The sequence below is a fragment of the Molothrus aeneus genome, chromosome 11 (assembly GCF_037042795.1).
Source record: "Molothrus aeneus isolate 106 chromosome 11, BPBGC_Maene_1.0, whole genome shotgun sequence".
In the NCBI taxonomy this organism is placed as follows: domain Eukaryota; kingdom Metazoa; phylum Chordata; class Aves; order Passeriformes; family Icteridae; genus Molothrus; species Molothrus aeneus.
The window spans coordinates 18,334,007-18,359,114 of NC_089656.1; the positions used below are offsets into that span (position 1 = coordinate 18,334,007).

Sequence of the window (25,108 nt, forward strand, 5' to 3'; positions counted from 1 at the left end):
ATGAAGCTTTGTCAGTCCATCATGGACATGGATATGCCAGATTATGTCGACTCCTTGGACTCCTCTTATACCATGCTGGAATTCGACAACCTCCGCGTGCTCCCCAGCAACACCGGTGAGGTTTTTATTAGTTTTCTCTTGAATAAGCTCCACTAGTTTTTCTGTAAAGCTGGACACAGAGGAAAGGCTGGTGGCAGGTATGGAGCAGAGGGTAGAAGGGGTAATATTTAAGCAGCTGATCTGTCAACCTCTGTTGCATCCATGTTGATGTTTGGGTTAAAATGCGACCCCTTCACTTGCTGGTCCCGTTTTGGGTTATTCTTTTGGGTTATTCTTTTCGTTGGCAGGCTGAGCGTCATGCCTTGAAGAGCCCACCAGGTTTTGCAGGTGTTGGTAGATGTCTTCATGGCATTCCCTGGGTTTATCCTGCTGTATTGCTTAGGAGGAGAGTTATTACCAATATTTCTCGTTCAAATGTGTGTTTCATTCCCATCTACGACCTCAGCTGATATTTAATCCTCGGGAAAACATGTCGTCCCAAACGGTGTTTGTCCATGACCGTGTGCCTTGTTTAAGTTGGTCCTGGAAACTTGAATTGAGAAACAATATCCAAATCATTGCTAGCTTTGCATTCCTTTTCTGGCTACCAAGTTGGTCCAACAGTTTTTAGGGCACAAAGGACTTGGCTGGGAGGCGGGAGTGTTTATACGCCGAGACTTCCGCTTGGTTCGTAGGAATAAAGCACTTCGTGTGGGATTCAATTTTTCTGCACTCAGAAGTGCTCTGACATCAAATGAACTCCATCCTGTGAAATCAACTGCTCGCTGTGTAAAAATAAAGGGCATTTTGGTCATCTTGCATGAAACCAATCATGCAACTGAATGAGATTCTGGCGTGTAGCAATCCCTTTGGAGAGTTTTGGCAGGCTTTTAATTTACTAAGAAGCTTAGTGAAATTAAGATGGGATTTTCACATTTGCTCATTAACTGGCTCATCAAAAGAAATCAGAGTTTCAGTAGGGATATCACCTACAATATAAAATGATTAGACATATTATTGTAGGGCCTGGAGGGAGGTCAGGAGACCAGTAAAGTTAAAAGAAGGAACCTGAATTTTAAATTGCCTTCTGTAAAGCTCTGGCTGTCCCCAAATCAAGGTTTTTCAATATATATAATTTTTGTAAGCTCCAGCTAGACTGGATCTTATTTTTGCAGAAAGCTTTCCACCTCCCATCCTACTCCAGAAATGTCATTTAACACAGATGTTTTGCTTTGTCACTTCCCGTTGAACACAGGATATTTCTCACTTTTTGAAGCGGCACAAATTTCCCCGGAATTCAATATAATTTTGTAAACCAACCACCAAAGTCTGTTTGGGCTCTCTGTTGATTCACGCAGTAGAACTGACAGGTTGAGTTTTTTTCTGAACTTTATCGAACTCGGTGTTGTGTTATTTGTTTAGCTGTTAATGACTAACCAGCTCTCTCGGGAAGTAGCTGCTTTGAAATTAGCTTGTTTGTCTTGGGTAAGTGTCCTTCTCTACCATTTGTAAAAATAACTTCAAAAAATACATGAAATGGCCATGCATGGAAATCTATTGCTGTCCAGCTGAGTTCCGTCCCCTGAGGTAATTCAGAATCACAGTTTCCTTGTGGCTTCAGAAATTTTTTAGAATTTCTTAGAATCAAGAAACAACCTCATTTTAGGTACCTTTTATAACTATACTGGATTTTTTTAAAGATTTCTTATATCTCTACTAAGGTTCATCTGTATTTTCCCTACTAGATGATGACAGCTTTGCCCTCTATAAACATGAACAGGAAAGGATGAAATATTTATTTTGGTGAACTCAGTGCAGTTTCTTATTGTCTGAACAATTCCAAAAGTGAAAATTGGAATATTTTCAAATAAGGTCATGCTTTCTTGAAACCAACTCTTTCCTTCTTCAGAACATCATTTCATCAAAATTTTGGGTGGAAAAATTTTGTGGAGCACTTCCTGTGTTTAGATGTTCCTTCTTCATGAAGCTGCTATCATTCTGAGATTTGCCCAGATATGTATTTTGGATTTTCCACCTTCAAATAGCTCATAATTTGCCAAATGTTTTAAGATTAATTCAAAATAAAGAATAGAACACTTTATGGGAGTGATATATGAAATAAGTAAGGTTTAAATAGAAAGAATGGCAACAGGAAAGGAGCAAAAATCACTGCTAATTCTGTCTTTCCTACATGAAATATGTGTTGTAGCAGCAGAAATTTTCCCATTCTGTACAAATTTGTTTCCTTCACCTTGGCTGGCAGTACAACCCATATCCTCAGTTTTTATGTGTGGTTAATGGCCATTCCCTCACACTCCTGTCAGAACTGTCTCATTTTGGTGGAGATGTGAATCATTGCTGCAACGCAGCCCCAATTCTTCCCTGGAGAGTTGGGGAGCGCTTTCTGCCAGGGTGGCGCTCGCTGCCCTCAGCCCCACACTCCACACTGATCCTTGGGACCCTGGCACGAGGTTGGTGAAATCTTTCCCAGTTTGACCCAGTTCAGAGCGTGCAAAAGCCACCAGAGATGTTTTGGCTGTGATTTCTCATCCCTCGAGCTTCCAGCGCCTTGAACAGCACCTTCATCATCGCTCCTCTAGGATTTGGGGTCACTAAATCACAGCTAGGTTTTATATCTCAAAAACTCCTCTATTTGCTGAAAGCTGATGTAGAAAGAGGCTGCCCTGCACGTGGCCAGGGTTTAAACCCCCTCCTGCCCTACATTTGTGTGTACAGGTTTCACAATGCTGGCTTTGGCACCGAGTTTCCCTGTGTGTGTTCAAGCCCCAAACCCACATTTGTGATCTCCTCACATTTTAGTCCAGCACATGTAATTTGGGGATTTGTTAACTGCAAATTATGTGCACCAAAACTTGGATTTCCTGGTAGATAAAGGCCACCCTGGAAAGTATTGCAAGAGAATTCTCTTTTACAATGTGCATCTAGAAGAGCTGTAGCCAGTAAAGGAACTGAAAGGAAAAGCAGTGCAGGAGTCAGGTATGATGAGAACATCCTCAGTGTCATTTCTTATCACTGTAAAACTGGCATTATCAACTCAGCCCTGGAAAGACAATGATTAACATACAGAGGTACCGAAAAACTTGTGTGCATTTCAGTTGTGAGCTTGGCTGATCCCAGATCTGGGGAAGCCACTGGGTGCTCTTCTCAGCCACAGGGAGCTCCCAGTCTGCACACTGATTGTATATAATTCCAAAAAATTGTAATAACATTCTATATATATATATAATATTTTATTTTGAATATATTTTAATTATATATAACTCAAAAAATTATATATAACTCAAAAAAACAGCTTCAGATATTTCTGCCAGTGAAGTTGAGGGCAGCCCCAGTGAGGGGTCTGGCCACAAGCAGAGCCTGGGAGCCACACAAAGTCAGGATGAGTTGTGGTCTCTTCCTGGAGAACAAAATCAAGTGCATCTCTGCAGTGGAGATTTCAAAGGCGCCGTGGCACAGCACAGGAGCTGTTCAGGTCATCTCCCTGTGGCAGGCAGGGATGGAGCACACAAAGCAGATTTCACAGGCAGGCAGGGGACTGCGCTGCCAGGGATCCTGGTCTTTCCTCAGAGAGATCAGCCCAGGAAAAACCCAAATATTGGGGAGGTTTGAAAGCTGTGCTGAGAGAGTCTCCCGGTGCCTGTGATATCAGCTGTGCTTTGCTCTTCTCTGAGCTAATTCTCATTTGGAGCCCATCATTAGCTGGTGGCAGGATTTTGTAATTAAAAATCGTGATCATAATTAACGTGCATTCTGGATTGGGGCTTTCCTTTTATCTGTTAAAATTTCTGTCCACATTCAGCCGATTCAGCTGAAAAGGACACGTGGCTCCCTCCCAGGGTTTGAACTTTTAGCTGTGGAGCTGCCCTAACCAGCTCACTGGTGATTTGTTTGTGCTTCCATGGATACAAGTGAGGGCAAAATTTGGTTTGCTAATTTCCAAGGGCCCTCACACACACAGTGCTGATGGTCCCTCCTCCAGTAATACCTGGTTTAAGGCCAGATTATTAATTTCTTCCTTATATCAGCAAGCAGATTTTCACATCCTATATAAAAGGAAACAAAGTCTTTTCTGGTGAGTAAATACTTTCCAGCATCAGGAATATTTTGCAGTCTGGTCCTGGATGAAGGGTCTGGTGGAGACCTAAACTGTTTGACCTTGGCTTGATTCCTCTGAAGTCTAGAGAAAGCAGGAGTGGAGTGAAGAGGAAATTGGCTGCCTTATCTTTATTTCAGTTGTGCAAATTTTTAAAATGGAATCCAACACAGTGCATTTGTTTATGGTCATGTGCTCCTTCAAAAGATGGATGGAACAACAGATGCCCAAATGTTCTGCAGTTATCCTCCAAGGAATGTTCTGTACTGTTCATTTAATACTAAGTTATTAAGTAATATAAAATCAAGAATAATTGAAAAAAAAAAACCAACTAAAAATCAGCCTAAATTGCCATTAAACATCTCTGACATAGACAATGTTCCCAAAGGACCCAAGTGTCACTTCCTGACAAATGTCAGGGCTGGGAGAGTCTGACACAGAATTTGAGAAGAGACAAATCTCAATTCCTGTCATTATGACCTAGGAATGATTTTGGTGCTGTCATTCTTTCTTGTCATGTTGCTCCCATCTTGCTATCACCCACTTATTTACTCATCCACACACCAGAAGGTGAATATGGACCAAAAGGGTTATTTTAGGAGGTGACAGGAAGTCTGAACTTTGCATTAGTGAAATCTTGGCTAAAAATGTCTTAGTCTCAGTCTTAGCTAAGAAACTATCCAGTTTTTGAAAAACTAAAGCTTTGTTTGCTTTGCTATTTTTTTTTTGGGGGGGCAGGGTTGATTACAATTTTGTTGCACAGCAAAGACCTTCACTATAAAGTTTTTTTATGTGTATTCACACACAAAAATAACCTTCTCTCACTCTCTCTCTGTATATATTCTGTGTGTGGATTACCCAGAGCTGTTTTTATGCATTATGGATTAGAAAGCTCTCTCTAGGCAGATCAGGTGGCAATTCCTCCCCTTTGAGTAGTTTTCTTTAAAAAACTGCTAAGCTGAGCTTTCCCTACCTCTGTTGGGAGGATGTCCCATCCCAGAGACACATCAGGGTGTGCCTTGTCCCAGGGACCTCCCTGAGGTCACTGGAGCACGAGATGGGCTCCCCTGGAGCACAGAACATCCCAGAGGTGCGATAAATTCATAAAATCGTCCTGCAGCCGCTGCCAGGCTCTGCAAACAGATGGGGAGACACCAGCACTGCCAGTTGCCCTCCTTGCAGGGGTCTCCTGCCCTTTCCTTCCCCAAGGTGTGCCTCAGATTAGGAGGATTGAGAGGGCAGCAAGTCTGGTGGTTATAGGGCAGAGGGAGAGGTTCCAAGGGGTTTTCAGCAGTGTGTGCACACAGCAGTGTGTTCACACAGCTATTCCTGCCCCAAATGGGTGGGTGCAAACGGAGGACATGACAAAGGGCGTTCATATCACCTAATTTTAGGTGCCTAATTTAGAAATCTGATCTTCCTGCACACTTCTGTTGCTTTCTAGTGGAAAGCAGTGAGCCTCTTCAGAGAGAATTTCAGAGGAGGGACCCGACTTAGAGCTAAAGTGATCCCTGTGGGAGCTGCTGTCTCTGCCTTCCAGCTGCTGAGGAGCTCTCAAGAGCAATCTTTTATCTTCAGCACCTCTGTCATGGGAATGAAGCAGTTCATCCTTTCTGCCTCTGCTGTTTCTTCTGTGCATTCTATTTATTCAAGTTAATGAGATTTTTTTTCAATTTTCTTCTGTGGACACCAGCTTTGAACCATGTTCTCCAGGCATCTCATTGAGGAGGTGGCTCCCCATCCCTCAAAACCAAAAAAAAAATCACATGCAAGTGAGGTTTCTTTATATCTCTCCAGGAAAGCAGTGATAATTGATAAATTCTCAAGAGCAGTTTGGGCTATGCAGCTTGAAATCTCTCTGATCATTTAAGTGAAGAAAAACACCAATACCAGAAAGGAGCCAATCTTGGGAAGAGCGTGACCATAAATTCAGAGGTTTCTGTGGTGGTGTTTGAGGGTCCCTAGGGTGAGGGAAGAGATGAGAATCTTGACTTTATGTTTCAGAAGGCTGATATATTATATTATATTATATTATATTATATTATATTAATTACATTATATTATATTGCACCATACAAGATTATATAATATATTATATCGTATCGTATAATATCATATCATATTGTATTATATCACATTGCATTACATTATATTCCATTATATTGCATTAATTGCATTATATTACATTACATTATTATATTATATTATATCATATTATCATATTTATTATATATGCTATAATAAAACTATAGTAAAAGAATAGAAGAAGGAGACATCAGAAAGTTAGAAAGGATTAAATAATAAAATCTCGTGACAGACTCAGTGAATCTGGCACAGCTAGCTGTGATTGGTTATTAATTAAAAACAATTCACATGCTGGGTAAACAATTCTTTAAATCACATTTCAAAGAAGCAAAACATGGAGAAGCTGAAGCTTCCCCAGCTTCTTAGGAGAAAAGATTTTGGCAAAGGGATTGTTCATGAAACATCCCAGTGCAGGTTTCCATGGCAGGGAGCTCTGACCGTGCCCGTTCTGTGCCCGCAGAGGCCATCGCGGCCGAGTCAGCCAACACCAACCTGCTCCCCAACGGTGTCAGCTCCCTGTGCTCCATCTGTGGGGACAGAGCCACTGGCAAGCACTACGGGGCCTCCAGCTGCGATGGCTGCAAAGGCTTCTTCAGGAGGAGCGTCCGCAAGAACCACGTCTACTCCTGCAGGTACCGAAATTCGGGAATCAAAAACAAACGCGATTTATGTGGGAAATGATTTGGGGTTGGGATCGAGGGATTGTATCTCAAATGTCAAGTTGCCACGCTGTGAAGGCCAGCAGTAGCACTGCAGTTTGGCGTACAAGGTGAAAACTCAGTCCCATCTCTAAACTCAATCCTGTCTCATTTGGAGCCTGAGACCTCCTGTGGCACCGAGCGATGCACTGAGTGAATTCGTCATCACTGCTTTCCCTACAGGGTAAATTGAGGGAAAATCATAGACCTGAGAATGGAGGGAAACTCATAGTCCACAGAATGGATTAAGTTGGAAAAGATCTTTGAGATCCTCCAGTCCAACCTAAAACCTGAGGTTTGACTGATGTGTAAAATACCTAAACACAGACACTGGGTGTGGAGTGACACCATGACCTCGTCAAAGCCCAGCAAGGGGAGGCCAAGGTGGCAAAGGACCAAAGCTCCAGAGATTTCATCTTTCTTGCTTTTCCTGGTAAAGAACAACAGGCATCCAGGAATCTGTCACCTCCAAAGCCCTCTCACAGCTTCTCCGTTCTTGTTTTGAAATACAATAAATTATGTACACTGACTTATCAGTGATGATTTTATGAATATTCTGAGAAATATGTGTGGACCAGAGATGATTCACATCCACTTTGGCACACAGGTATACATTTGAAAGGGCTTTTTTGCCAGGAGGAGGCTATAAATTATAAAGCTGCTATCTTGATTTGACCTTAGGAAAAGTGATATTTATTTTAGCACAGGAGAAAGTGGAAAGAAATGCCAAACCTCAATACACTTAAGCCCTTCATCTGTAGTTAAAACCTGGAAGCTTTCTTTCTGTTCCAAAGTTTTTCCTCCTCTAAGGGCATTCCAAATTTTTCCAATGCGAGTCACCCTACTTGTTCAAAATGTTCCTGGTGCCCTTATCACTCCAGGACATGGAAGACACCTGAGGTGACAGCAGTGTCCACCTGCACAGTGCCCATCCCCTGAGCTGTGGGGTTCCTGCAGGAGGAGATGAGCTCTGTAATGGTTTATTTGAAATTTCAGCTGTCAGTCTCCTGGGAGCGGGGTTGCTGCCTCTCCCCAGGAATCCATGAATTTCTGTGATATTTGGCAGCTCAGGGAAGATCCACAGCACTGAAGCCAAGCTTGTGTGCAAGCCCTTATTTGGTGAGCTCAGCCCAGCTCAGAGCTCTGCTTATGGCAGACATGAATTCCTCTGAAAGATTTTGGGCTTTTGTGCCCTTGGCATTTTCCCAGTCTGGGAAAGTGCCTCAGCTTTTACAGCCTGATGGTCCCATGTCATCTCATCTCTGCATGGGAGATTCCCCTTCCATTGTTTCACCCTCCATGGGGAGAGCTGCCAAGGCTGTGTGGGCCACCCCTGGAGCAGCACAAGAGTTCCTAAATCCCCATGGAAAGGAGGAGGAATTGGGAGGCCATGGGCCTCAGAACAAGGCTGCAGGCCCAAAGGGCTTGTGGCCCTTAACGCGTTTTTTTCCTACGCAAATCGTAGAATAGTTAACAAGTGAAACCAGACAAACCCCAACGCCAAACACCCAAAAACTGTCTGGACGTGGGAGATGGAGCTCCTACAAAAGCACAACTGGAGTCACAGTCACGTTTTCATGGCCAAACCCATCCCAATCCCTGCAGGGTGGGTGGTCTGCAGCTCCCAGCTGGCAGGAGCGGCGGTGGGGAAGAGGAGGAGCTGGGCCAAGCCAACATGGATTCAATCCATTTCTGGCAAACCTTTGACTCTTCTCTAGGATCTTGCAGTGAGGAGCTCTGGGGCTGTATTTGGGGCTGCTCAGGGTGAGGGGGTCGCAGATGGTTGCTCCATGTTGTATTTCCCATCTCCTCCCAGGTTCAACCGACAGTGTGTGATAGACAAAGACAAGAGGAACCAGTGCAGGTACTGCAGGCTGAAGAAATGCTTCAGAGCTGGCATGAAGAAAGAAGGTGGGTGCAAAGGGACATTTCCAGCCTTCCTGCTGCTGTCTTAGGCCCTGTTCCACTGCAGAGCATGGCGGGGAGCAGCAGCAGCACTGGCTGGAGAGATGATGATTGTGGGTCATAGAGAGATATTTTTTGTAGCAGCTGTTGGCCATTTTATCTCAGTTTCAATGAGAGACCAGTGACATTATTCACCCATCCCGTGAGGCTGGTCTTTTAGTCCTGGGAAAGGGATGGGCTCCCTCAGGGCCAGTTAGGTCTCTAAGTGCTTTACAATAGCAATTTCCTCCCTCCATACCCACTGGTGTGACCCCTAATCCCACCTGTGCCAATCTCAGCGAGGATCTGCCACCTCCAGTCTCATAAATGCCATCAGTTTGCTGCTTCAGGTGGCGTGGTTGGCTCAGCTGATGCTCACGTAGCTGCATGCAAGGGCAAGGTACAGCCTGAAGGAGTGGGAGCCTCTCCTGCATGGCACAGGGCATGGGCAGAGCTCCAGGAGCAGGGTGACTCACGCGTCCCCCACAGCTGACTCATGTACCCCAGCCGGGGACACGACTCAGGGCAAAACCCTTTGGTTGTGCTGCCGGTGACAGGGTGGTGACTGTGGAGCCAGCACCAGCACTGAAGGGCCAATCCCATACTGGCCAACACCTTTTGTTGCATTTCCCATCATCTCTACTGAGGAGGAGCAGAGTTGTAGGTTTGGGCGCCAGTGACCAGCAGGATGTGCCCTTTCTAAAGGAGATATTGTCTTAGTGCCTAACGCTCTGCAAGAAAAATCCCATTTCTGTCAACCTGTGCCTATATGCAGCTTCCCTGGGGAATTCTGGGATCTACCACAGCACTTGTCCAGTTCTGCACACTGGGAGAGCGTGGGTGATCCTGTTTTATTGTGATTTTCCTTGTCCACTGAGTGCCTGACCAACTGGGGGCCCAACCCACCCAAGGTGCAGGTTCTCGGGTGATGGTTTCACACTCTTTATTCACACTCTTTACCCTTTGTGCTATTTCACACTCTTCACCCTTCATTTGTGCTGTTTCCCAACCCACTGGCAGCTAAAAGATGAGGGAGGTAGAAAGGAGCTTGAAAGCTTCTTTCCATGTCACCAAGTTCACCCAAGGGGTGGAATGGTGGCCCCACTGAACCCAAAGGGAAATTTGATGTCCATTTCTGGTAATTCATAAGATTTTACTGGTGATTGAATGATCTTTCCCATGTTTTGACCATATGTTTTCCTGGAGAAGAAGGGTGTTTTGAAACTTGGCATAAATCATGGATGAAGCAAAAATGCCGACTGGTTTAATTTAGGAGAAATGGAGTAAATACAGCAGATGGAAAAACAAATAGTGCTCAAATCAATAAAGACAAAATTGAAGCTGAATTGGTCAGTTCTAGATGGGATCAAGCCAACTGCCAATGCAGCAAACTGCACTGCTTGGAAAGGCTGAAATCTCGTTATCAGATCTATTCTTTGAGCCGAAGCATGATTTTTATTGTTTTTTATGGTAAAAGTTATAAAACCTTGGCTCATGCCTCCATCACTGAGTGCAGCTTGATGGGAGATGACTCATTTCAAGTTCCACATCGTCACATTCCTTGAAACTTTTTTATGAGTGCAGTCAGGTCGTGCGCTCGGAAAACGCTCCTGTGTTTGGCAAGGAAGATTTTAAAGCACCTTGAGCAACTGCTGTGCAGAAATTAGCTTAGCTGACCAGAGCCCTGTCCTGAGCACATGTGCAGGACTGGGAAAGAAAAGTTCTTGCACAATTGTGTGCACAAAAAAGAACACAGCTATTTGCTTTTGGGGGGTTCTAGATTAATATTAAACAGCATTGCGAAGCCTTGGGGAGAAGGAGAAGCCGTGTCTTGGATGGGGCACTATTGGAGTGGCCAAATATTTGTACAAAATCTTTTGGAGCGTGCAGGGGTTGGTCTGGGGAGGTGGCAGCGGTGACATCCACACTCTGTGTCCCAGCACTGGCACAACCCTCTTTCCCTGGCACATTCCTTTGGGGCCAGCCCTAATAACGGCAGTCAGAGTTTCCAGGGTGTGGCAGTAGCATTGTTTATCCACGGCAGAGGGGAAGGAGCTGGAAAGGATCCCTTTCCCAGGCTGGCTGTGACAATACACCTGGGGTGGGGTCACCCTCGCCGTGCCCCACTGACCCACTGCTCAGTGGCTGTGTGCTCAGCCTGGAGAACTTGCTGTTCCCTGGCAGAGCTAACTGATAAACAGGAGTTTGGGATCCAGAGGGATTGTTTTTGGGTTGGTTTTTTTTTTTCCCCCCAATCTTCATGTGTTGTAAGACGTGATGTGATGCATTTGGATATTTCTGTTTCTCTCTTTTTTTTTTCCTTCTCTTTTGGAAACTTTTCTAGTGGATAAGGAGTTACAAGGAACTGTGTAGCCTGGTAGAAGGCAAATTTCTCCCCTAATATATAATAGAAATACCTGAGCTACATGGTGACCATATCTTCCTGGGGCTGTAGGATTTAAACTGTGTTGGAGAGGTTTAGGTTGAATATTAGGAAAAGATTCTTCCCTCAGAGAGTGGTGGGGCAGTGAACAGGCTCTCCAGGGAATGGTTGAGAAAATTACCTGTTGATCTTTAGATTGCCTTGTCTGTACAGCCTCAATTTGATCCTATTTTCAGGAAGGACCAAGACTGCCCTCCACAAGAGCCTTGTGACCTGAGATGGGATCCGGGTTCCATCAGCACTAATGAGAGTAGGGAAGGGACAAAACTTGAGTCTTGTGAAATGTCCAGTTCCCAGATTTCCTAGAAAACAGCTCACTCAGAATCCCTCCTATCCCAATTGCATTTTTGGTATCAATAATTCACTTTAATAACAACTATTTAATTTAGGATGAGGGGAGAGGGAAAGCCTTGCCAGAACAAAAACCCCTCCTATGTCCTAAACAGCTCTGTGATCAGGATCTAAGATTTTTACAGGAGATTCACTCCTTTATTCTTGTGTTGGGGTTAAGGCTGGGGCTGTGCCAGAGGGTGCTCTGGATGTTTTGGGGATTTTTTTGGCTGCTCCCCCTGAGTTCCTCTGTTGGCTCAGAAGCTTTGGTCTCTATTGCCTTGCACAATGCCACCAGACAGGATTTGGGTCACTGCAGCATCAGTGGCTGAGCAGAACACCAGGTACTCAAACACCCAAAGAAAACAGCAGGATTCTATTTTTAGCATCTCCCTGGGATCATGTTTAACCTGGAATAAATCAGCAGGGTGTGATTCCTCAGGTGAGCCAGGTCATCTCCCCACATGGAGCTGAATGCCTGAAATCCTGGAAGCCTTTTGAAAGACCAGCACTGCACTGTCAGGACTCAGCTTGCTGGTGGGGGAAAACAAAATAATGAGGGGTTAATATTTAACCTCTCATCCCCTTCAAAGTAATTTATGAATGTGAATGAACTTCTTCAGTTTTATACAGAAGTAAAAAAAAAAAAATTGTTATATCACTTATTGCTGCAACAGTAAGGAGGGAGAGAGTGTTTGAGGGAGGGTTTGAGGCTGTTCTTTATTATTGTGAAATTGGACAGGTTTATAGGACAGTTTTATTAGTGCTTCACAGGACCTCTATCTTGTTTCATACCTTTTGTTTGCACATTTCTTTTGCCAGCTTTCAGAATGCTGGGACTGCAGTTTATTGCAAAGAAGGATGGAAAAGATAAAGGATCTTCTCTACCTTCAGTAGTCATAAATCAGCCCACAAGCCCGTGAAAGGATTAAATGTACGTGTACCATTGGGATTTATTTGCAAATAAAACACACCACACCTACAAAATCCGAGGTAGCTCAGGAAAAAAAAAGATTATTTGTGGATATAAATTAATCAGGCAGCAGGAGGAGTAAATCTGTCGGTGAGGACAGGAACACTGGTGAGTGCACCACACAGGGACTGCCCTCCTCCTGCTCCCTCTATGCCATTTATCACTACATTTCCAGCCCCACCAGCATTAACCGAGGCTGGTTTTAGTGGAATAATGATGGAAAGAGTAATTCCTGTGTAGGCAAAGCTGGGATCTCTTCATTTGCAGTGGAAAGTTCCTGGTTTGCTGCTCTCCCAGCCAGTGCCTGTGCCCCGTTCACTGCAGTCCCTGGAGGCTCCTCATCCCAGGCTCTGGCCCTGCATGGCAAGGCAGTGAGGACAAACAGTTTGGGAAGCAGGGGCTTGTTGCAATCCCACAGACCCTGTTTGCTCGCCCAGAGCTGGAGGCAGAGTGTCCAGCCTTGCTCTGAGTGACAGAAAACCCTTCCCAGGGCTGCCCTGCGTCACAGGGAGGGTTTGTTTGTTTTCCCATCCTCTTCCCGCTGCCAGGACGTGCTGTAGCCAGGGACAAGTCCCCGGAGGGAGACACCAGCATCATTCTGCCCTCTCTCCCCTCTCCCTGGGGGAAAGCCCAGCCTGGGGCCACGCTGTCCCTGCCCAGCACCGTCCTGGGGACTCCTGCAGGGCTGGGTGGCTCTTGGTGGTGTTTTCTGCCTTTGGGAATGTGCAGAGCAGGGAGAAAACAAAACAGGGAGCGAAGATTTTGCCAGGCACTTCTGGAAATAGCAGCCCCTGGGAGACAGAAGGATCCAGCACTGGGTTTTTAGTCTTTCCTGCAGGTTTGTTGAGTTTTATTGGCAGCAAAGGCAAGATCCCAGCTGAGCCCAGCACCCCCAGGGCCAGCACGTCCCTCGAGCACTCCCACAGCCTCACCAGGAGTGACCTGTCCCTTCCCTTTCACAAACACAATAAATACAGCAATATAATCACTGCACAGTAATAGATTAATTTTTGTGGCAGGTGAAACATTAACTCTCCTTTGTATCTAATTCCATCACATCTTGGGTGCTTTCAGAGCTAACACCCAAATCACCTTGAGAAAGTCACTCTGTACCATCCACTTGCACTGGAAGATTGAGCTTATCAGAGCATGAGGGAAGTACTGAAATATGTGCCATAAAAAGACTGGGGAGAAAAACAGGCTGAGGCTTCTTAAAGGAGTCTGTCATAGGGACCAGGACTGCCTGGCACTGTAGGATTTACAGCAAATCAGATGTGTAGCTCGATTGGAAAGGCAAAACCTGTCCTTTTTCTTGGCAGAGAGGCCCACCCTGAGAGCATGTGGGGGAGCATCTGATACAAATCCAAGTGTTTGGGGATTTTACAAAAGAGCCAGTGATGACACAGATGGGGTCAGGCTTGTTTTTTCTGAGTGCTGGATGCTGCCACTGACCTTTCTGGTGGTCCAGTGAAACCCATGAAGTGCCAGGATTGTGGTTCCTATGACCACCTTCACCTTCAGGTTGCCCCCTCATGCACAGAGCAACTCATGCTGCTGTCTGAGCAGGGTGAGCAGAGCCTCCCAAAAGCTGTTTTTTCTCTAAATTGATGACAAATTGCCTCTCTGTAGTGTCCCCAGCCTGAAAATGCTCCAGGGATGTGTTTGTGTGTGGCGCCCTTCAGAAATGGATGCAGGTACAAAGTCAGATCCCCACAGGCTGATCCTGACTGACAGCAAGGCTGAGCCCCAGATCTTGGAAAATAAACCCTGTTGATAAGGGGAGGCATTGATTTTTGTCACTGGTGCTTGTTTTGTGCCCTTTTGCTTTGCTGGCCCCTCATCAGAGGCTGGTTAGGAAAACAGAGCAGTGGTTGGACATGAGCTGGCAGGAAAAAAACACCTTCCCTCAAACTGTGCAAACAATGCCCACGTTTTTTCCTTTGTATGGATTCCCAGGAATGAGTCCTGATGCTCTAAAACAGGACCCAGCAGAGAGGCAAAGACCCAAAAGAACGATGGCAACATAACTCTGCTGATTCTGCAGAAAGGGAAACAAAAATGATGGAAAAATCTCCTCCAGTGGCCACTTTTGAGACAAACCCCCAGTGTTCTGCACCCAAGGGGGTAAAGCACAGAGTGAGTCGTGCTTTGGCAGCTCTGTTTGAGTCATTTTACCCCAAATAGAGTGAAATCTGTCTGGGATTGCTGAATGGAGGAGGAGGGATGTGCTGCCCTGTCACCACATGCTGGATCTGCCTGCTACCTCTGCTTCAGGGAGGTGACAAATGCCTTTCTGAGCTGTTGTAGCCAAGATCTGTGAGCTGCCAGGAGAGCACTGGGTGTGTTCAGGCTCCTTCCCCAGCCCTGAGCTGCTGGACAGAGGCAAGAGGGCTTGGGGGACAAACCAGCACTGAAACCAGCTTGGGTTAAACTGAAATTCTCTTCTTTTTTTTTTTTATCTTTGCTGCTGTTTCAATTGATGGCTGCAGTGGAGGTGAGTCAGCTCCCAGAGGCTGCTGCAAAAATAAGTGCTGAAGTGCAATCCCTGCCTTCTGTTCCCTGTGCAGGGCTGATGGAGCATGATGGATGTGGCTGGTGCTTCAGGGGGAGGGATGGTTTAAAGGGTGGAATGGACCTCAAAAATCAGGGTTTTTTTTCCAATTCACCATGGCGTGTCCAGCAAAGGGTCTGGGTTGATCTTCATTCCACTGTGGTCCCTGCAGTGTGTCCAGGGTCTGTGGTGTTGCTGTTTGAGGACTCTGAGCTGGTTTCCAGCAGGGATTTGCAGCAGCTGGGCTGGTGACAAACCCTGGCTTGCTGCTGTCTTCATGTGTCACTGCTGCCAGGCTTTCAGGCTGGATGAAATCAGCTGTGTGATGGACAACCCTGAGGAAATGGTTCTGAGGGGGATTTAAATTCCCTTTTCTCTGAGCTTCCTCCATGGTGTGACTCTTTCTGTGCCCCTGGGGTGGGGATGTCCCCTGGGGTCACCACCTCAGGGGCAGGGGACACTCCAAGGCTGCTCTGAGGGGGCATCAGGGGATGCTTTTCCAGCCCTGCCATGAGGTGAGGTGCAGCCCCAGGAGCTCCCTGCTGTATCAGGAGCTCAGCACAGAGCCCTCAGTGCAGCCGTGGCACAAAGGGGCACAAAGGGGCACAAAGGCCAGGGCTCCAGCACTGCCAGGTGGAGGGAGGTGACACCAAACCCCCAAATTCCCCCTGAGCTGCATCAAATCCAGTAGGACCAGCAAACCCCCCTTGGGTGTTGCTCTGATCCCCAAATGGCCTCATCCCCCTCTTGTGCTTGGTCTTCTCCCGCTGGAGTGGCATTTTCCCTCCCCAGAGCCTGTTTATTCCAAATCCAGCCACAGTGGAGGGTCTTGAAGGAGCAAAGCCCCATCCACTCCTGTTTAGGGAGCACAAGGAGCAGCAGCCACTGCCTGGGGGGATTTCTCACTGGCACAAGCACTGGGATTTTCTTACACAACCACTGGGATTTTCTCACACAACCATTGGGATTTTCCCACTGACATAAGAACTGGGAGTCTCCCACTGACACAACCATTGGGATTTCTCACTGGCACAGCCATTGGGATTTTCCCACTGGCACAAGCACTGGGACTGTTCCACTGACACAAGAATTGGGATTTTCTCACTGGCACAGCCATTGGGATTTTCTTACACAACCACTGGGATTTTCTCACTGCCACAACCACTGGGATTTTCTCACTACGACAACCACTGGGATTTTCTCACACAACCATTGGGATTTTCTCATGGCACAACCATTGGGATTTTCTTACACAACCACTGGGATTTTCCTCACTGGCACAACCATTGGGATTTTCCCACTGACACAAGCACTGGGAGTGTCCCACTGCCACAACCATTGGGATTTTCTCACTGCCACAAGCACTGGGATTGTCTCACTGACACAATCATTGGGATTTTCTCACTGCCACAAGCACTGGGATTTTCTCATACAACCATTGGGATTTTCTCACTGCCACAAGCACCCCTCTCTCTCCTTTCAGCCGTGCAGAATGAGCGTGACAGGATCAGCATCCGCAGGAGCAGCTATGAGGACAATGGCTCTCTCTCCATCAACATCCTCACCCAGGCTGAGGCCATGGCACAGCAGGTAGGACACGTGGGGACAGCCCCTCCAAACGGGTCCATGGCCCTCAGCAATTCCAGCCCACTATACCAGCCAGGGTTTTTTCTGCCCTTGGATGGCTCCTGCGCAAACCCACAGGGAAGAAAATGCAAAATATCCAAAAGCAGACAGGAAAAAAATCCATTATCAAGGCCATACATCCCTCAGGGAGCAGATGCACCTTTGGTGGGAGATAGAAAGCTGAAATTCCAAGGGCTGAGGGATGTTGCAGAGCCCAGGTCTCTCTTCTTCCAGCCTAAATTGTTGCTGCACCCCTAAAATCTCACTGCATTCATACAGAATTTTATCCTTCCTCGTTGCACCATGTCCTGCTCTGAACACAATATTCCAGGCATGGTTGATTGTATCTTTGCACATAACTTCTTTATCAGGGCAGAAAAATAACGTGAGTAAACCCACTGGGCTTCAGCTGACGCTGATTGCTTTTTTATTTCATGCCCCACCATTAATTTCACCCTGAGCGTCCTTTAAATTCTTATGCAAATACCCTTTCCCCACGGAAACACAGGGTCCAGATGTTGCACATTACATGCAGCAATGAGCCCGCTTCCTTTTCAAAAATCGTTGGTTTTAACCCTCTCCCTGCCACACAGCCCTGCAGAGATCTTAAAGGCAGTTTTGTGTCCCTGACAGCAACCCGGGGCAGAAAAGCTGGATGCATTTCATGCACTTGGCTGGCAGGAGGGGTTGGTGGGAAGCTGAGACACGGTGCTGCTGGAATGGGAGTGTTGATTTTTGTCCTGGACAGCGGGGAAGGAGGCTGAGGAGGGCTGGGTGTGTGTTGGGACTGAGCACCACCTCGTGGAAGCTGCTCCGTGGGCTGTGAGTCGGACACAGCTGAGCACAAAGCGCCCAACCACAACGGGAGCATCTCCCCAGGGATGAGTGCTTGCTGTGGAGGGGGATAAAACAGCGTTGTGCTGGTGCAAACACAGCCAAAGCTGGCTTCTCTTTCAGTATTTATCCCTGAGCCCCGTGCACAGCGCAGACATTGCCATGAAGAAGATCGCCACCATCAACGACGTGTGTGAATCCATGAAACAGCAGCTCCTGGTGCTGGTGGAATGGGCAAAATACATCCCAGCCTTCTGTGAGCTCCCCCTCGACGACCAGGTAAAACCCAATGGCCCTTCCCAGTAATTCCAGTCCCTTTGACAGGAATTCCCAGCTGGGCTTTTCATGGGAGAATCTGGCGTTAACAAACAGATCACCCTGTGCAGAGAACAAACAACAGGAGAGAAAGAGGGACCGGTTAAAAATAACTTCAGTAGCCAAAGTCCCTCAAAATATAGATTTGGGCAGTCCAACCTGCAAAAGATCCAGTCAAAAAATTCTGATTGTGTCAGGCTGCTGCAGTTCTGAATTACAAGGCAGTTCTGATTTTGCCTTTACTGGTACCTTATAACTGAATATAGAATCTGATTATTTCCAAAGAACTCAAATTGCTCAGCAGTTCTGAATTACAAGGCAGTTCTGATTTTGCCTTTACTGGTACCTTATAACTGAATATAGAATCTGATCATTTCCTAAGAACTCAAATTACTCAAAGCCCCTCTTTGCTCCTTTAGTTAAAAACAGCTTCTCATTTAGTTTGTTCTCTTCTCAAAGTGAACATACGCTGGTATTTCCTAGCCCTGAACAGAACTTTATCTGTAGATCTACCAGACCTAAGCAAACACCCAACTAAACAGCAACAGCTCAGCACTCCATCCTCTGCTTTTCCAATGGGATCTCATTTCTGTCTCCTCCAGGTTGCCTTGCTCAGAGCCCACGCAGGGGAACATCTGCTCCTCGGGGTAGCCAAGAGGTCCATACCATACACTGATTTCCTGCTGTTAGGTAAGGTAGTGAAACACATTCCTGCCTTTATAATTCACCCCTCCCAAGTCATTCCCAAGCATTCTGCATCCCTGAAACCTCCTCTGCACATCTGGGTGGAGACACAGTGCTGCAGTAAAAAAGGAACGAGTAAATTCACTGGGATTTTTGTAACTGTTCCCTCAATGCTTTGAAATTGTGGATGAGAAAGCCCCAGGATTTAAATGGCATCTCAAACTGCGTTGTCTTGGTTTTGTACCTGAAACTGCCAAGGCCCAGGCAATGAGATATTTGGGCATGGATACTTGGAAACTTATCAGAAATGTCTATTAAAAATTACAGTTTGCATCTGAAACTGGGTTGTCTTGGTTGTGTACCTGAAATTGCCAAGGCCCAGGCAATGAGGTATTGGGTATAGATACTTAAATACTGATCAGAACTGCCTATTAAAAATTACAGTGCAAATAGGTATTTCCTTTTATAGGAAAAGGAAAATTATCTATTTTTCAATTCATTTATTATTGATTATTTTATAGGAAAATAGGTGTTTTCCACCACAGGTGGGATTGTTCTCAGAAAAATGAGAATACTGACCCTAAAAGCTTCACATTAGGGAAAAGAGAGAGGGATAACTTTGTGTGAGAAGAGAAAACCAAAAATAAAGATGCAGCACTGCTTACAAACAGATGCTCGATGTAACACAGGGCAGAGCAGAGCAGAGCACAGAGCAGGCTGTGAGCACAGTGTGGGTGAGATAAATGAGCACCAGGGGATGAGACCTGGGCCTTGCTTCTCTCTCAGACCAGATTATAAAGCTGCAGGCTGGAAACTGCCGCAAACAGCACTGGGACCATCAGGGAACTGCTGGATGAGAGCAGAGCTAGAGCCAAAACCTGATGGGGAATTCCTCTTTTCTTCCCAGGGAACGATTTCATCATCCCAATGCACTGCCCAGAGCTGGAAATCGCTCGTGTGGCCACCAGGATCTTGGACGAGTTGGTGAAGCCCCTGCGGGACATCCAGATCGACGACAACGAGTACGCCTGCCTGAAAGCCATCATCTTCTTTGACCCAGGTGAGATTGCCTCTGGCTGCCAGGCACGGGGCTTGCACAGCAGCTGGGGGCTCTCCAAAATCCTGGAAAACCCCTTGGAAGCAGCTCAACATCTCAGCTTGCCCGTGCTGCAATGAGCAATACTCAGTAGTGCAGGTTTAAGGCAGAAGTGGCCAATTCCTGAGTGGGAATTCCAGCCAGGCTGATGTGCAAGGCTCTGCAAGCCCTGGAGGAGTTTGGCTGCTGCAGGAGCTTGGCTTTGGGAAAGCTCATCAGCCTGAAATGCAGGAGATGATCATTAAGGGCACACATGCCTGTATTAATTATGTATAAGCAGAGAGAGCCAAAGAAGCAGCATTGTGGAGCATCCATAGGAGTCCAGAGAGCACCATCAGAAACCACAGAGAGCTGGGCAGCTCAGAGTGCCCAGAAATATCAGGGATCTGCTAATGGATCTTGCTGGAAGCCACAGCAACCCAGGGCAGGGCTGATCTGCAGGATGGAGAACAGGGAAATACAGAGAAAAACCAGTTTGTTTTGAAGCTTTGCTGTGTTTATTCCAGAAGCACAGGGGGTTCTTCCTTGGCCCAGGTTCCAGTGGGTTTCTGCCTGGAGCTCAGGGAGGAGATGGGAGAACAATCCCAAGTCCAGACAATGCCCTTTTGTCTTTTAGCATGAAGAAATCAGAGCATCATCCATTAATTATTGGTTTTTTTTTTTTTTTTTTTTTTCTGTATTCACTGATTCAAAATCAAGATCCAGGAGTTTCAGGAACATCACGAACTTTGGCTCACCAAAGCCTGCTGTGAACAGAGGAGGGGTGCTTTCATCAAATTGATTTTGACAAATTACCTTCTCAGCTGATCAGTGTGCAGCTTTAGATCAATGTGACAACGAGGTGCTGAGGTTTCAGCTGGAAGGAGGGAGTGTGAAGTGAAGTTCATCCGTGCTAACGAGCAGGAATGTCCTCAGAGCTTGGTGCTGACACACAATCATTTGTTAACCACTTTATCTTAATCTCTTGGCACTGCATTCCCCAAAATGTGGTGCCTGTGGATTCCTTGCAGACAGTGAAGGAAATGGTGCAGTGATCCAGAAATCTCAGGTTTAGATAGCAGCAGAGGCAGGAGTGGGAGGCTCTAAATGCCAGCACTTCACCCGACCCAGGGACAAATTTATTTGCTTAAGCAAAGCTGGACCAGTGGTCCTTGAAAAAAAGGATTGACCACAGGTCAAAGACAGGAGAGCAAGACAAGAACCTGATGGTGCAGCGAGTGTAATCACAACATACAGGCACTAAAACTCCTTGCATTTAGTGGTGGCAGTTGTGACTCAAAGTTTTCAGGGGAAAATTCCAGGCTGTTTCCTTGGAAGGATAAATATTTAACTTCTAAATTTTTCCCCTTCACTAATGGCTGTAGGCAGACACATCCATGTGAAGCAAGTCTCTATTTTCTTAGTTTCCCTTCAAAGTCTCCTCAAATTACTGCTTCTCCTCCAATTACTGTTTTCCCTCCAATTCCCCTCACTATTTCCCTGTTCCATGTGAGATGTGAAGCAATGGCAGCCCAACCTGATCTTGGACACCCTCTCAGAGCATCACTGCCTTCTCATCCTTTTCCCTGCACACATCCTGCCTGTGAGAAGTGATACTCACTTCCAAAAATTTAGCAAGGTTTATTAAAACCTCATCAAAAATACAACAGAGACAGATAGATTTTTCTCTATTAAGTTGAATAGGACAACAGGCCAGCAATTCTAACTGCAATTCCCCCTGTCCCAGACTGCAGAGGGCTGAGCGAGCCGGGCAAGGTGAAGAACATGCGCTTCCAGGTGCAGGTGAACCTGGAGGATTACATCAACGACCGCCAGTACGACTCGCGGGGCCGCTTCAGCGACATCCTGCTGCTGCTGCCGCCCCTGCAGAGCATCACCTGGCAGATGATCGAGCAGGTGCAGTTTGTGAAGCTCTTCGGAGTGGCCAGGATCGACAGCTTGCTGCAGGAGATGCTGCTGGGAGGTAGGGATGGTATTTTCTGGTATTTTCTGGGGCCGTTGGAAGGAAATGATTGAAGCTGATTGCATGTTCTTAGAAGGCTAAATTATTATGATATGTTGTATATTATATTATATCATATCATATCATATCATATCATATCATATCACACCATCCTATATTATATTATATGATATTGTATCGTATCATATCATATTGTATTATATCACATTGCATTATATTATATTGCATTATATTGCATTAATTGCATTATATTATATTATATTATATTATATTATATTATATTATATTATATTATATTATATTATATTATATCATATCATATCGTATTATATTATATCATATTATATTGCACCATACAAGATTATATAATATATTATATCGTATCATATAATATAATATCATATCATATTGTATTATATTACATTGCATTGCATTACATTGCATTATATTGCATTAATTGCATATTATATTATATTATATCATATCATATCATATTATATCACACCATACAATATTATATCATATGATATTGTATCATATCATATCATATCATATTGTATTATATCACATTGCATTATATTATATTGCATTATGTTGCATTAATTGCATTATAATATAATATAATATAATATAATATAATATAATATAATATAATATAATATAATATAATATAATATAATATATTTATTATGCTATACTAAAACTATACTAAAGAATAGGGAAAGGATACAGAAGGCTACAAAGAATGATGATGAAAACTCGTGACTCTCTCCAAAGTCTCGACACAGCCTGACCGTGATTGGTCATTAAGTCAAAACAATTCACATGTTGGATAAACAATCTCCAACCACATTCCAAAGCAGCAAAACACAGGAGAAGCAAACAGATAATTATTGTGTTCATTTTTCTCTGAGGCTTCTCAGCTTCCCAGGAGAAGAAATCCTGGCGAAGGGATTTTTCAGAAAATGTGACAGTGACAGATGAAGCCCTCCCGAGGGCTGGGTTGTGTCACAGCTGTTGTAGGGGTTTGTGTCTGCTGGGGGGTGTGTGTGGGGGAGGATGCAGGGAAGGGGTTGGGGGTGCTCAGCCTGGAGAAAAGGAGACTGAGGGGTGACCTTCTCACTCTCTACAGCTCCTGAGAGGTGCCTGTGCTCAGCTGGGGTTGGGCTCTCTGGGAAATATAGGCTGGATATTTTTACAGAAATGGTGATAAAGTTCTGGAATGGCTGCCTGGGGAGGTGGTGGAGTCCCCATCCCTGGGTGTGTTTAACAAAGCCTGGATGTGGCACTGGATGCCAGGGTTTAATTGAGGTGTTTGGGCTGGGTTGGACTCTTGAGGTCTCTTCCAACTTGGTCATTCTGTGAATTCTCTGAGGACACAGGGATAGGGTTTTAAGCTGAAAGAGACAAGGTTTCAGTGGGATGTTGGGAAAAAATTCTTCCCTGTGAGGGTGGAGAGGCCCTGGCACAGGGTGCCCATAGCAGCTGTGGCTGCCCCTGGATCCCTGGAAGTGTCCAAGGCCAGGCTGGAGGGGGTTTGGAGCAACCTGGGACAGTGGGTGGCATCCCTACCCATGGCATGGGGCTGAAATGAGACGAGCCTTGAGATCCCTTCAAACCAAAACCATTTGATGAATTGTAGCTTGAAGGGTCCTTCTCACTCCAGTCTAATCCCAGAGCCAATTCTTTCCAGCCTAGCTCTGGAAATCTTGTGAGATTCACAGCAAAGGATCCCCTCTGTGGAGTGGGACTCCACTTAGGCCTCCAAGCTGAGGCAGTTTAAGGAAGACAACACATTTTTTGTTGGAAACATGTAAAATTTCTAACTTTGTGGGAAATGCAGATAAGAGCAGCACTTGGGACACACCCCAGGCAGAACAGTGCAGCTGGAGAGCAGCTGAAAGCCCAGACATCCCAGGGGGCTGCTCCTACACAGCCAGAGGCTGAGAGCAGGGGAAGGAAGCAAGGATGAGCCATTAACCTTCACCCACAGAGGTCTTCCACATCCTCTGCATGAAAAAGATTGAGCCCAGAGCATCTTGTGGGGAACTATGCAAGGAATGATGTCTCTTCCCAACCCCACCTGCAGGAACCTCTGCTGATCTCCAGTACCAGTCAGCACCTCCCAACCTCAACCTGGAACCACTGCCAGGACACGTCCTGCAGAGCAACATGACCTCTGTGATCCACACTGCTCCAGACCGTATGTCCCCCTTTTTATGTTATTTACAGCCCATTTTTACATTATTTACATCATTAGTGTCAGCATAGCCAAGGAACTGGGCAACAGACACAGCTCAGGAAAAAAAAAAAAGTATATTTATTTATTTATTTAATTTTTTTTTAAAGTTTATTTATTTAAAAAGTTTATTTGTTTATTTAAAATAAATTTAATTTAAGTTCTTTAAGTTTATTGAAGGAAATGCAAGTTTAGTTAAGTTCTTTAAGTTTATTTATATGTGTTTAAATCTTACACTGGAATCAAAGCTCACAACCCCCCTGGCTGACTTCTTTCCATGATTCCAAAGAGAAGTTAGGGTTTTTAATGGTAGCATGACCCAGGGGGGTTTTGAGATGCTACTAAAACAACACAAGGCTGAAAAAAAAAAGGTCTAGAAATCAAGATTGAGTGTTTCTATGGATTTGGCAGCACTGGGAGATGGCACAATAGAGGACAGATGGTTCTTTATGGCAGAAGTTCCCTGTGGCTGCTGCCAAACAACAGGACCTGAATGCAAGCCCATCTTCAATCACCCTGGGCACTGCTGGGGTGGGGGTTAAGGCATTTATCCCCTGTAGGACCAGGCTGTGGAAAAAGGAAAGTAGAACAGGAGGTGGAATTTAGCAACCACAATGTCCTGTACTCACAGCCTCCCTCCCTCTGCCAGTTACAATCATTTACCTCCCGGAGTGTGTTTGTGTAGTTGGTGTATTTTGCTGTTTCTCAGCTATGCAAATGTTGGCATCATGTATTTTAAGTGGCTTTTATTTAGCTTTTAAGCCCCTTTCCAGCAAAGGAGATTAGAGGAGGTGCAGTGGGGCTGCAGGCTCCTCTCTGACAAGGAGATGAAGGATTGAAAAGCCCTGGGGGGCATTCCCAAGTGCAAAACCCTGCGGAGAACTGGTCCGTGCCTGCCAGTCCACCCTGTGCCCCCTCACAAACCAGGAAAGAAGGACGTGCCAGGATCCCCCAAGCTCCTGCTCTGGGGACTGTAGGATGGTTTGCTGCTTTCCATTGAACAGCATCCACGTTAATCCTGTTTGTTTTCTCTCCCACAGCCTCTCCTGAGACATCCCTTCCATCTCCTTCTGCCAGCACAGGCAGTGAAGACTATAAACTAAGTTCTAGTGCAGGGCCCAGCGCCGTGGTGCAGCTGCTGCCTCACACAGCGATGCCCAAGCAGGAGATTTGA

General features: G+C 45.7%; 1 protein-coding gene across 3 annotated transcripts; it reads left to right on the forward strand.

Annotated features, from left to right (window-relative positions):
- Positions 1–25,108, forward strand: LOC136561240 (hepatocyte nuclear factor 4-beta-like). Of its 3 annotated transcripts, none has more exons than XM_066557456.1 (10): positions 1–120; positions 6,701–6,870; positions 8,753–8,847; positions 16,661–16,767; positions 17,761–17,916; positions 18,555–18,642; positions 19,544–19,696; positions 21,459–21,695; positions 23,785–23,898; positions 24,975–25,108. In XM_066557456.1, the coding sequence occupies exons 1-10, from the start codon at positions 1–3 to the stop codon at positions 25,106–25,108; spliced, it is 1,374 nt and encodes a 457-aa protein (XP_066413553.1). The 3 variants fall into 3 exon arrangements, with proteins under 3 accessions (XP_066413553.1, XP_066413552.1, XP_066413554.1); XM_066557455.1 differs by having other exon boundaries at positions 1–115; positions 6,666–6,870; XM_066557457.1 differs by having other exon boundaries at positions 1–115; positions 6,699–6,870.

Coding starts and splice junctions, on each gene's coding strand:
- LOC136561240 (XM_066557455.1), top strand. CDS start 1: ATGAAGCTTTGTCAGTCCATCATGGACATGGATATGCCAGATTATGTC. Junction 16,768..17,760: donor CTGAGGCCATGGCACAGCAG/GTAGGACACGTG, acceptor CTTCTCTTTCAG/TATTTATCCCTGAGCCCCGT. Junction 18,643..19,543: donor CACTGATTTCCTGCTGTTAG/GTAAGGTAGTGA, acceptor TTTTCTTCCCAG/GGAACGATTTCATCATCCCA.